The sequence below is a fragment of the Cnephaeus nilssonii genome, assembly GCF_951640355.1.
Source record: "Cnephaeus nilssonii genome assembly, chromosome: 14".
Classification (NCBI taxonomy): domain Eukaryota; kingdom Metazoa; phylum Chordata; class Mammalia; order Chiroptera; family Vespertilionidae; genus Cnephaeus; species Cnephaeus nilssonii.
In genome coordinates this window covers 10,224,077-10,236,699 of record NC_137085.1, presented here as the reverse complement: position 1 = coordinate 10,236,699, position 12,623 = coordinate 10,224,077, and the positions used below count along the sequence as shown (strand labels likewise).

Genomic DNA, 12,623 nt, shown 5'->3' with positions numbered 1-12,623 from the left:
CCCAGGTTCGATTCCGGTCAAGGGCATGTACCTTGGTTGCGGGCACATCCCCAGTAGGGGGTGTGCAAGAGGCAGCTGATCGATGTTTCTCTCTCATCGATGTTTCTAACTCTCTATCCCTCTCTCTTCCTCTCTGTAAAAAAAAAAAAAAAAAGATATCTCATGGCATTAACCAAAGAACTTATATGCATGGACACAGACAATAGGGTGATGAAGGCCGGGGCGGGTAGGGAACCAGGTGGAGGAGCGGGGAATGGGGACATCTTAATACTCTCAACAATAAAATTTTTTTTTAAAAGATCTCTCATGGAATATTAAAAGAAAAATCTTTAAAGATAAATAAAGATCTCTTTGGATGCCATATAAAGAATGGATAGCAGTCCAGCCGGTTGAGCATCGGCCTATGAACCAGATCACGATTCGATTCCCGGTCAGTACACATGCCAGGGTTGCGGACTCGATCCCCAGTGGGGGGCGTGCAGGAGGCAGCCGATCAATGATCCTCTCTCATCATTGATGTTTCTCTCTCCCTCCCTCTCTGAAATCAATCAATATATATATTTAAAGAAATAAAAATAAAGAATGGCTAAAAGAGGCAAGATGGGGATGAGATCAGCTAGGAAGCTACAGCAAAAATCCAAGCAGAGGGTAATGGTGGCCTGATCCAAGGAGGCAGTGACAGAGAGAATGGGTAGAGATGACAGACACTGGCCCGGAAACAAATCCCCACATGCCCACCCTCATCTACAGGCACTTCTGTGTCCCTCCACTGCCCTCCCTCCGTACTCAGGGTCCTGGGGACAGTAGCAGCGGGGGAAAGGAATTGAGGTCATGGCCTTACCTTGCCCCCAGCCAGGAGGGCTCCCCACCGGCAGGGCACTCCAGCCAGGAGAGGAGGTGGGCAAGGGGCCGGCCGCCCCGCCAGGGCCCATCTGCGGTTCACAGGCCATAGCAGAGAACCAGCGGGGGGTCTACTTCCCCTTCTCAGCGCTCTGGCTCATTCTGGAACAGCCAGCTCAGCTTCACTCGCCTTCAGGAAACAGCAAAGAAAGAACTTCAGGCCAGGACCTGAGCAGGCTGGGCTCCCCAGCCAAAGTCATCACCAGGCCAGGGAGAGGCAACTGGAGTCTTCTTCCCCTGGACGTTGGTCTCTCTGCTCATGCTGAGGAACATTCTCAGGGCGAGTGAGGGGAACTAAAACCCTTCCAGACCTCGACTGCTGAGAACTGCCCTTCTGGCGGGGCTTCTCCAGCTCAGACCCATCGGGGAGTCAGGAAACTCGGGAGCTGCCGGGGCCCCACTCCCAGGCCTGTGGGATTTCCATTCCCTTACCATGGGCAGCACAGGTACATTCATCATGGGAGACTTGTTCATATGAAGAATCTCAAAGACTTTCCCAGAGACATTGCAAAATACAAATGATAAAGAAAATCAGGATGGTGGGGGGAAAATTTTTTTAAAGTTATGACCATGAAGAATAAAAATACCCAAATATTCTGGCAATCAGGGTCCCTAGCAGAGGTTTGGGTTCAAGAACATGAACCCCCGCCGAAGCCGGTTTGGCTCAGTGGATAGAGCGTCGGCCTGCGGACTGAAAGGTCCCAGGTTCGATTCCGGTCGAGGGCATGTACCTTGGTTGCGGGCACATCCCCAGTGGGGGTTGTGCAGGAGGCAGCTGATCGATGTTTCTCTATCATCGATGTTTCTGGCTCTCTGTCCCTCTCTCTTCCTCTCTGTGAAAAATCAATAAAATATATTTTTAAAAAAATTTTTAAAAAAAGAACATGAACCCCAAGGTCAGGCTAACCAGTTTAAAGGTCAGTTCTACAACATACAGGTTAGGTAAACGTGGGTAAGTGGTTTAACCTCAAAGAGCTTCAGCTTCCCTATATTTATACAGGGGTACCTTCCCCACAGGGTTGCTGCAAAGAATTGATAGGATGCTAGAAATAAAGGACGTTTAACAGCATGGAACGAAGGACACATGCCATAAATATCATCTCTGGTTGTTGCTGTTGCGAGGTTTGACAAGTTGTCATGCCTGATCTAAGAATTTGGTTTTGAGCTTCCAGGAGGCCAAAGAGGAAATGGAAATGCTGTCAGTTAAATAATTCCTGCTATCTATATATAAGAAAAAAAAAGAAGAAGAAAAACGAGTGAGGGGAGCCATGCATCCTCTTGGCACTTAGCCCTGAAAGACCTCGGCATGTGCATCGGGCATGACCCTTAGCCACTTCATCAACAAAAGCAGAAATGGGTATTTCCTTGATGCCAACGTGCAGTCTCTATAGTGCCATACACTCTGGGTGGAACCCGCACACCTTATCTGTGATGTGTCCACCTGGGGCCTAAGACTCACCCCTCACCAAGGAAAATCATGCCTAAGTTCCTGGGATGACAGACCAGCTCTGCCTGTTTTTTTAAAAAAGAACAAAAAAAAAAAACAACAAAAAAAAAAAACACTAAAATTGTCTTTTGCTGCCATGGTTCTCGACACTGGGGAAGCCAGGAAGTGTCCGCTCAGCACACATCTGCTTGATTCCAAGCTGGCCCAAGGTGCCCGCCACTGCTCAGTTCCCCTAAAAATGAGAACCTGACTCCCACTCCCTCACCACCTTCCATCCCTCTCGGTCCTTTAAAAAGGACCAGATGCATACTTTGTGGAGCCCAGTGCAAAATAAAAATGTGGGGCCCCTTGTTAAAAAAATGATGAAGAATTTCAAGACAGTGACAGCAGAGCCTTAAGCCAAAGGGGGGCCTTACTAAATGGGAACCGTGTGTGACTGAGCAGACCGCATGCACTTGAGCCAGCCCTGACTTTAAGCTTCGAAAGACCACATGGGAGCCCCTTCCATGGACCAAGAATATGCAAAAATGAGCCTTTACTGCCCTGTATCAGGCTCTGAGGCAAGAAGGCAATAAACTCTTGGGGAAAGAGCCAAAGGACTTCAGTGCCAAAGAGCATGGACGAGAATCCCCACTCAGCCACTCGCATGCTCTGTGATGTTCACTGTCAAGGTACTGAACTCCCTGAGCCATCCTCATCCGTAACATGGGTTCATGGAGGCCTACCTAGCATAACTGCTGTGGGGATAACAGAAAGAAATACAAGCGTAACATCCAGTACCCTGCACCAATCAGGCCCCTTTCCTCATAGGTTTTTCTCATTTCACAGGAGAGAAAATTGAGGGTCAAAGATTTGAAGAGACCTGCCCAAGCTAGAAGCTGTGGAGCCAGCAGGTGAGCCCTGGCCATCTGGCTCCAGAGTTCAATCCCATAACTCCTATGCCCCTGAGCCTCAGGACCCAGGTCCGGGTATATCTGGGCCTGTCCCTTACACCACCTGTAAAAAAAATGAGAGAGAGAGAGAGAGAGAGAGAGAGAGAGAGAGAGAGAGAGAGAGAGAGAGAGAAAGGAAGAAAAAGGAAGGGAGGGAAGGAGGGAGGGAGGGAGGGAGGGAGGGAGGGAGGGAGGGAGGGAAGGAAGGAAGGAAGGAAGGAAGGAAGGAAGGAAGGAAGGAAGGAAGGAAGGAAGGAAGGAAGGAAGGAGGGAAGGAAGGTAGGTGGCAGGACTGCAAGGTGTGATCTAGCAACAAATTCCAGCCTGCACCTGAGATGCCGCACTCTGGGAGGGCAGGGACCATCGCCCCTCACCTGGCCCACAGCAGGTACTCCCAAACATGGTTGAGCATTTACCAGTCAGTCCTATCATCCCTTACTTCCTTCCTCTTACCTTGTACCCCCAAGAGACATGAAAGCAACAACAACCCAAGGATGTCTGCCCTGCACTTGGCAATCACTGAAGCCCTTCCCTGCCTCACCTGCTCACCTCCTAGGCCCACCAGGAAAACATAGTCCTTAGATCCATTTTCCACTGACGGCTACTTAAAGCAAAGGCTCAAGGAACCTGCAGTGCGGCCACCTCCCACCTGTGTGCCCTTGAGCAAGTTACTTAACTTCTCTCTGCCCCCTCTCTGCATGCAAATGGAGATAATAATAGTAACTCAGTTGTTGCGAGGCCTTAAAGAGTCCCTCCAAGTAAATCACTCCAAGCAGGGCTGGGCAAAGAGGAATCACTGAAGGAATATAGCTGTTATTTTTACTCCAGAGACATTCTCTAAGAAATAGTGCCAGGCATCGTGCCTTCTCCACTATAAAACCATAAATAAAATTGGTAAGTCCCTCTTCAGCCCTCCCCACGGGGGATTCACCATCTGATGGAAAAGACCAACTCTGAGGAAGACAAAGAAGAAACAGTCTATGACCAAACCAAGCAGTCAGAGGGTGTGGGCAGCAGCACCTTGGGGCGGCGGGAAGGCTGGGCAGAGGTGGAGGTGAGGGAGGTACTGCCAAGAAGGGGAGAGGTACAGATCAGATGCAAAGGACAGGAGGGGTGCTGGCAAGACTGGCCACGGGCAGACATTGACCCTTTACCTACCAGCGTGTGCTGAGCTCAGGATCCTGCCCAGGGCTGATCCGGTCCCTTGGGGAACATGGGAGGAAGAGACAAGCATGGGGTGGAGGGGGAGCTGGGGAGTGAGCGTAGCTCTGGGGCTCCTGCAAAGAACCGGCCATCCATCCCCCACCCAGCTCCTCCAAGTTTTCGAAGTTGCCTTTGATGACTCTGCATTTAACCACAACTTCCAGTTATCAGTCTTTTTTTGCGAGGTGGCAAGTCCCTGCAAAGGCAGATGTCCTTAAGTCCTGCTGAACAAAGGTCTCCATTTCTGCAAACACTGAGTGCCCCGCCTCCCCAGGAACCAGATGCCTCACTGAGATTTGAGAAAGGGGGCTTGGGGGGAGCGGGAGAAGTGTGTGTGTGTGGGGGGGGGGGGGTCGGAGAGAAAGAAAGATCCCAGTTTTTACTAGTCAGGTTTTGTTTTTGTTGAACTGCAAAGTCCCAAGAAACCCTAAGAGGACCTGTCACAGACGTTTTGGGATGAAAAAGCTTTGGGAAACAATGGGCCCAAGTTCTCCATTTTACAGATGAGAACATTAAGACCCAAAAATGAAAGTGAACTATCCAAGGTCAGGGAGCCAATCGGGGTCGAGGCCAACACGGAACCGGGTTCAATCAGCGAATGCTGGGGATAACCCCCTAGCCTGGCCTCGGCCTTGGGCAGCTATGTCACTGCCCTCGAGTCCTGCTTTGGGTCTGCTGTCTCGGGGTCTCCCTCACCCCAGAAATCACCCCCAAGGGGCACCGGTTCTTGGGATCCGCCCGAGAGCAGCTCCCACGCCCAAGACGCGGAGGAAGGGGCCCAAGTGCGTCCGGAAGGAGCTGGCCGCGCCCGCCGCGTTGACCGCAGCCGGGAAGGGGCCCCGGGCGGCCGCGCAGCCCCGGCCCGCCGCTCCAATCTGGGCTCACGGCCCCACGGGCGCGCGCACACTCACCCCCCGCGCCGCCGCCGCCGCCGCCGCGCCCGGGGACACGGAAGGTCGGGGCCGCCACCGCCCCTCCGCGCCTCCGCCTCCGGCCCGCCGCACGCGCGCCGCGCAGCCCTCCCGGGCCCGCCCCCGGGCCGCCCCGCGCACTCACCCCGCCGGTAGGAGCCGCCCGTGGGGCTCGCCTCGGGGTCGGGAGGGGAGCCTTCGCCCCGCGCGGCCGGCGGAGCCGACCTGGGAGCGGCCTTTCGTCAGCCCGGGCTCTCCCGGGACGCCAGGAAGCGCCTCCGCGCTCGCCGACCACGTGCAGCGATTCTGGGGCGCAGGGGGTGAGGGGCGGGGGGTGGGGGTGGGGGTGGCCCTCCGGGACAAGTTCCGGCCCCTCTGGGAGGCTCGGTGTGGTCTGCCCCTTGTCTGAGCAGCAACTTACCTCCGAGGTCCAGCCCCCGCCGAACACAGTCACGGGACCCGACCCGGTGGATGAGGCAATATCGGGGATCAGAACCTCCTCAGGGACTTGTGTTTTATAGGAAAACTATATGTGTGCTGTATCATTAAGATCATCGGTGTGGGGACCAGGTTACCTGAGCTCTAAGCCCACCAGGTCTCGGCTTTTGAGATCATCCTCGGTAAACTGTTTAACGTCAATGTGCCTTAGTTTTCCGTAAAAATCACTATACTATTTCATGCTTTAAGGAGATCGTCTCTGTGTTGGCAGCTGCCAGAAACGTCTCGCAGCTCCCTAGGCTTTGGCTGCCACCCCCAGCGCCATCACTCGGGATTTCAGTGCAAAGGGCCCCCTCCCCTAGGAAAGCAGGAACCTTGTGTATTTTCCCACGGAGCACAGATGGACAGATGCACTCACACGTGTGTGTTCATACAAAAGGGAGCCTATTCTATTCTGCTGGGCACGCTACTTTCTAATTCAACCAAAGTTCTTTGGCATTCACCTCATGCCAGAACACCCCACTCTGCCTCTCTTTTTTAAGAGGTGCATAGACCTCCATATTTTGTGAGAAGGCCCCTCCCCCCAGTGGACAGGTAGGTGGTTCCCACTCTTGCTCACAGGCTGTGCTGGGATGGTCACAGTCACAGTGCTGCTACATGCCACAGCCTGCATTCTACAGCTGAGTCAGAATGGGGGTGTATTTTTAATGCAACAGATACTGCCAAGTTGCTGGGGGCCTCTCAGACCACGGGACTTAGTTGACTGCACGACCCACCAGAGGCACAGAGCAGAGAGCAGTGACTAAGGAACTAAGCAGCAGGTACTGCCCAGGGGTCCTCATTCCCCAGGCAAGTGAAACCTGACATTGGGTGCCTGCTAAGTGCCAGGCGTTGTACTGGGCAGCACTGAGCGAGACATTCCATATCCCTATTTAGTTTGCCATAATACAGTTCCAAGGGGATGGAAGCAAGAGCCCATGGGATGTTGGAGCTTTATAACTCCTGAGCGGATATTGGGAGGGATCCTCTGGCCCTGAGGAGCATCAGTTGGAGGATTAGTGGCTCAGTTGATTGAGTATCCTCTCATGCACCAAAAGGTTGCTGGTTCGATTCCCAGTCAGGGTATATGCCCAGGTTGTGGGCTCAATCCCCGGTATGGGGCGTGCAGGAGGCAGCCATCAATCAATTGATGTTCTGCTCTCCATTGATGTTTCTCTTTCTCTCTCCCTCTCCCTCCCTCTCTAAAAATCAATAAAAATATTGAGAAAAAAGAAAGAAAGGGATCCATTGACACGTGGGGCCTGGTCACCATCCATCCAAATCCTGCCTCTCCAGCAAGGCCTACCTCCCCCATGAAGCCTGATATCATCCTGTTCTTTCTGCCAGGCTGCCTCCCTGGGCATTCTCGCTGCTCGTCCCACACCAGCATGGACTTCCTTGTAGACACATCAGTCTCCTCGACTGGAAATGCACAGAAGACATGGGCCTTTGGAACCGGCTGACCAGGCTCTGCCACTTACAGGCATGTGAACTTGTACAGGTCGGTTCACCTCTCTGTGCTTCAATTTCTTCACTTGTAAGAGAAGGAAAAGAATATCAGCAAACTGCAGGATCCTGTTTTCTAAAGCAAGGCCTTCTGTGTTGGCATTGTCTATCATTGCATAGGAGATCCAAGCACAGAAGTGTGTAGAGTTAACAGAAGTCATAGAATGTCTTCAGAAACTGTCCAAGATAAATAGCAGAGATTTGACCTTCTGGCAAGAGCTCGTATCCAAGTGTTTAACTGAATATTCATCAAACAAGTGCTCCAAACCAAATGTTCAGAAGTTGAAATGGATTGTTTCTGGGCGAACTGCACGGCAATTGAAGCATAGTTACTACAGAATAACCCACCTTCCAACAATTCCTGAAACGGTTCCTTAACTGCATTATTACAGTTTTTGTGGCCTTTCGCCACAATCCGGAAGGATGGATTCCATAATGTGATAGTGGACTTAAGCTGTGAAGCCTCAAAACATCATAACTGGATTAGCACTGATGTTCACGGATTTGGGAAAACTGCCTAATTAACATTATGCTATAGTGGAATTAGGCTTAAATTTGAATTCAGCTGAGGCATACAAACAAAGCCAAGTCCATAATGTGAAATGTTAATGAAAAGTCTGGGAAGGTAAACTGTGAACCTTCATTTCTAACATTGTTCCAACTTTCTATATTGGGTCAGTATATTTAGGAGGTATTAAAAATGGTAACCTACTTAATTTAATTTTAAGTTATGAGGTTTACATCAAAACCAATATTTCACAAATGCACTTTTAAGACATTATAAGGGTCACTAGTTTAGGCAGTGAATATGGTTTCTTAGCACCCATAATGCAAGTAATAGATTATCCAGAGATGTGAACTTGATTGCTACATGGGAATTACATTCACATTTTATATAAAGCAAAACTACATACCTGTTAATCTTGGAGTATTATCTTTAACATGTTTTCTATAAGACAGGTGATGTTTGTGTCCAGGGAAAAAAGTTTTTATGCAAAATCTGCTTCAATATAGTCACATCGAGAAAATTCGTTTTATTGTACTAGTGACTCAAATGAACATCACTCTGAAAACTTGCTGATTTAACACTCCAGAAGTTTTTACTAAGGACTGTTTTTATAAAACTGCCATTGCTTCTAATTTACAATTCTGTTTAAAATGAAGGGAATATACTTTCACTAATTTTCCCTACTGTGCCAACAGAAGGTCTTGAGTAAATACCCATCTTTATAATCATGAGGTCGCTGAGGTGGTGTTCAGGACTTGCTAGTAAGTCAGTGACTATAAGGAGATCTGCAGTGTTAAAAGTGTTATAAACCACTCAGTGCAATGTGTAGCCTGAGTCCGTCCAAGATGATTGTGCCCAATGTTGACATCATGTTATGGATAAATATGCACTGGAAAATAAGCCAAAGAACCACAGTATAGCTCCTACTTTTGTAAATAATATGTTTTGTCGATAACTTTCCAGTTTTCCCAAAAGGCTGATACATTTCAATATTTTAATTACATCCATGTTAACTCTGAGTTTGCAGAGGTAACCTAACCAACTACCATTATGTTTTAGTACTAAGGGATATACATTTCAATGAAGTGATTGAAATGCAAAAAAAAGAAGAAGAATATCAGCAAAACCTTAAGAATTAAATGAGATGATGATGTGCTTAGAAAGTGCTCAGTAAAAGAGTTGCTAGTCTTGGGCAGCAAGGCATCATGCCTTTTGCAAGGCCTGGCACTATAGCATGAGGGAGTGGGGGCTCCATGTAGAATGGAGGAAGGTAAATAAAATCCAGTAAAAGGTGAGAAATACCTAATAAAGTCCGCTGGAAAGCGGACTCCAGTAAAGCTATCTCTACGGATTCACAAGGCTCTGTGGTGGGCCCAAGCCTCTCCCCACCCCCAGCCTGCCCTGTACTAATCTTTAACCACTGAAAACCCTAAACTCCAAGACTGCAGAACATCTCTCAGTTCCTCCCCCACCCCACGCTCTTTTTCACTTCTAGTTCTCAGTGGTTGCCATTCCTCGCCATCTGGAAGGTAACCCCAAACTTCATCCCCACCTCATCACCTGATGACACATTCTTAGGTCTTAGCTAAAAGGACCCTTCTTCTGGGAGCCCTTTCCTGTCCTGGGCCCAGGCCAGTCCCCCAATCTCATAGACCCTTGCTTAACAGACAGCCACACCTAGCACATGGTATGCTCATTGTTCAATGTCCCATTTCCCAAAAAGAGAATAAACCATTGGGGCATAGAACTGTTTCTGCCCATGCTCATATCTGTCCCCCAGCACCCTCCCCTCATGCACTTGAATTATTGAATCAGTAGCTATGAATGAAATCATCAGGGTCTCAACTACAGATAAATTCCAATAGTCATGTACCCCATAATAACTGCATATACGAGGGTGGTCCCAAAAGTCTATAATGGAGCCTCGGTGTGTAGTAGGCTATTCCATCTAGGTTTGTGTAAGTGCACACTATGATGCTTGCACAATGAAATCACCTAAGGACAAATTTCTCAGAATGTATCCCCATCATTAGGCAACACGTGACTGTAACCACAAACCCCAGCCAAAGCCACCCTTACTCAGCAGTTGCACCATCTGTCCTGTTGTGTTTATAAGGGTTACAGGCCAGTGTTTGGGGGCCATCTGCCAACTATCTGGCAACCTGGATGAAGTAAGAAGGAATGGAATTCTTCCCAGGCTGGCAGAAACTTCAAGCGTGGCAGCCGATGGGGCAAGGGAGAGCCTCAGAACCCCTGGGTAAGTGAAAAGCGAAGATCAAAAATGAGATCTTGTTTTAGGGAATGGTTCTGCCAGTTACAGATTCGCTGACTTTCTAGCTCTTTTAGAAACATATTGCTTAAAATGTTACCATGGCCTGAACAAAGTGAACTAAATCGTATAGCGATTCAGGCTGGGAAGTCAGATAGACCTGGGTTCAGATTCAGCCTTTAGCACTAATTAGAGCTATTTTAAAACTTTTTTTCCAAACGCACGTCCATTTCCAAAAGAATGTTCCATTGCTAATGGCTGCACTAAATTGATTTCCGAATCCTGGAAATCACATTATGCTATGAGCGCCCCATGACGATACATATGCAAGAACTTGGGACTGAACACACAGCTGTCCTTGTCACGAATGTGCAGGGAGTAAGACAGGTCACGTGCTGTTTGTCAGGAAACTGGGTCAAAAACAGAAGAAACTCACCCTAACCGGTTTGGCTCAGTGGATAGAGCGTCGGCCTACGGACTGAAGGGTCCCAGGTTCGATTCTGGTCAAGGGCATGTAACTTGGTTGCGGGTACATCCCCAGTATGTGCAGGAGGCAGCTGATCGATGTTTCTCTCTCATCAATGTTTCTAACTCTCTATCCCTCTCCCTTCCTCTCTGTAAAAAATCAATAAAATATATTTTTAAAAAAGATATAAAAAAAAAAAAGAACTCTCAATTCCTGTCAGTGAGGCCAGCAACCCCCCTGAAAAGTCAGAAATCTATTTCCACACTATGTGCAGAAAGGTAAGAGCCACTGGCAGGTACAAAGGGAATAAGATGGGGCAGGATGTGAAGAGGGAGCACTCACATCTGGTTGGGAGAGAAGGGAAAAGGTCAATGAAAAGGTAATCGGCCTGGCCAGCCAGGTGGCTCAGTGGTTGAACACCGACTTATGAAATAGGTCATGGTTGATTCCTAATCAGGGCACATATCTGGGTTGTAGGCTCAATCCCCAGTGTGGGGCGTGCAGGAGACAGTCAATGATTCTCTCTCACCATTGATGATTCTCTCTCCCTTGCCCTTCCTCTCTGAAATCAATAAAAAAATATATATTTTTTTAAAAAGGTAATCGGGCTTTAAAGCTAGACTCGCGGGTCTTTTTATCTTTAAAAACTCTGTAAGGTAATAGTAGACAACCCCATCATGCTTTCAGATCCACTAGCCTAGCTTCTCTCCTAATCCTATCTTTAGCTGCTGCCACCTGTTCTAGAATCCCTGCCACTCTTCCCTTTTTAAAGTTCTTTTCTAGTAGAAAAGGGGAGAGGGGAATATTGTCTGTTCCCTCCAAGCCCACCAATCCCCATCAATCATCCACCCAAATACTGTGAGCTATGGCCTTGAATTCATACTTGACCCAGGAGCTAGTGAGTGCCATTTCAGGTTTTTTAAAAGCCCTAAAAGATACATGTTGACATGATCTGGCAGCTTCCTCTCCCCAACCACTGGCCTAATATTTCAATAGTGAATGTGCCTCTCCAGCCTAAGACCTGCTTACTCGTAGGGGACGGGGTGGGAATGGGGAGCAAGACTTGAACTGCCAGCCTGTGCAGCTTTTTCCGTCATTTCAGAGCCACTGAAATGATGTGAGATCAGTTGACAGGAGAAAAACACTCTTGAGATCTGCCAGATTGTGCTTGAAGGAGAGAAAATTGACAAGGTGAAAAACCTGGGGCATGCGAGACTCATCCAACAGGTCCTTCACACCAAACAACTTTCCTTGACTTCCGGAACCATCACTCCATCACTGTTCCCACAAATGTGCCAAGAAATGCAAGTTAGCTAGAGTGCCTGCTCACCCAATCCCAAGGAAAAGCATGGTCAGTTTACTCTTGCAGCCTTCCGGCGGGTCTGAGGGACTCCGTCCGTTCCAGCTGTCACTCCTTTGCTCTGAGACCTTGAACATTCTCTAAGCCCCTCTGGGCCTCAGCTTTCCACCCGTGCAAGTGGGATCACCCTGCAGGGCTGTAGGTTTACAAAAAGTGCCCGACACAGAATAGGGCTCCCTCACTTGAAGCAAGCAGAGATTCACTGCACCGCCTGACAAGTTGCTTCACCTTTCAGAACCTCAAGGGTTTTTTTCCACCCAGAAAGTGGAAGTGGTAAATCTTCAGGGAACTTGTACATGCCACACAGTGTTTTATGCCTTCTTTCAAGAACTTGAGTAGGTCTGAGCAGTGGCACCAAGTGGAATGGTTAGTGTCTGTACTTGTAATGGGCAATATTGGGGTATTTTTCTCTCTAGACAGGACATGAAATTGCCAGAGGAGCAATCAATCTAGGGTTTGGGAGATGAAGGAAATCTGTGGGTGTGGTACATAAAAGGTGTATGATACCCTCACTTCTGAGCATATGGTGGTTAAGCAGATACTAAATCTGACTGCCAATCCGAATCTTGGCTTAACACATCAGTGACCTGGTTCTTTAACCTCTCTGCCTCATATCTCGTAACATAAAGTTGTTACAAGGATTA

At 48.8% G+C, this 12,623-nt stretch overlaps 1 protein-coding gene across 5 annotated transcripts in view; it reads right to left on the bottom strand.

The window, feature by feature from the left end:
• Positions 1–6,574, bottom strand: part of TMEM268 (transmembrane protein 268) — a 28,171-nt gene extending 21,597 nt beyond the window's left edge. The window contains exons 1-2 of one of the 5 annotated variants that reach the window (XM_079790350.1): positions 5,539–6,574; positions 842–1,030 (exon numbers count right to left, since the gene is read on the bottom strand). In XM_079790350.1, the coding sequence (XP_079646476.1) occupies positions 842–950 (109 nt within the window). In that variant the 5' untranslated portion in view covers positions 951–1,030; positions 5,539–6,574. Of the gene's footprint in view, positions 1–841; positions 1,031–1,332; positions 1,763–4,437; positions 5,350–5,393; positions 5,471–5,538 lie in introns of those variants that run through there. The other 4 variants (XM_079790352.1, XM_079790351.1, XM_079790354.1 and 1 more) reach the window with 4 other exon arrangements.
• Positions 6,575–12,623: the final 6,049 nt, after the last annotated feature.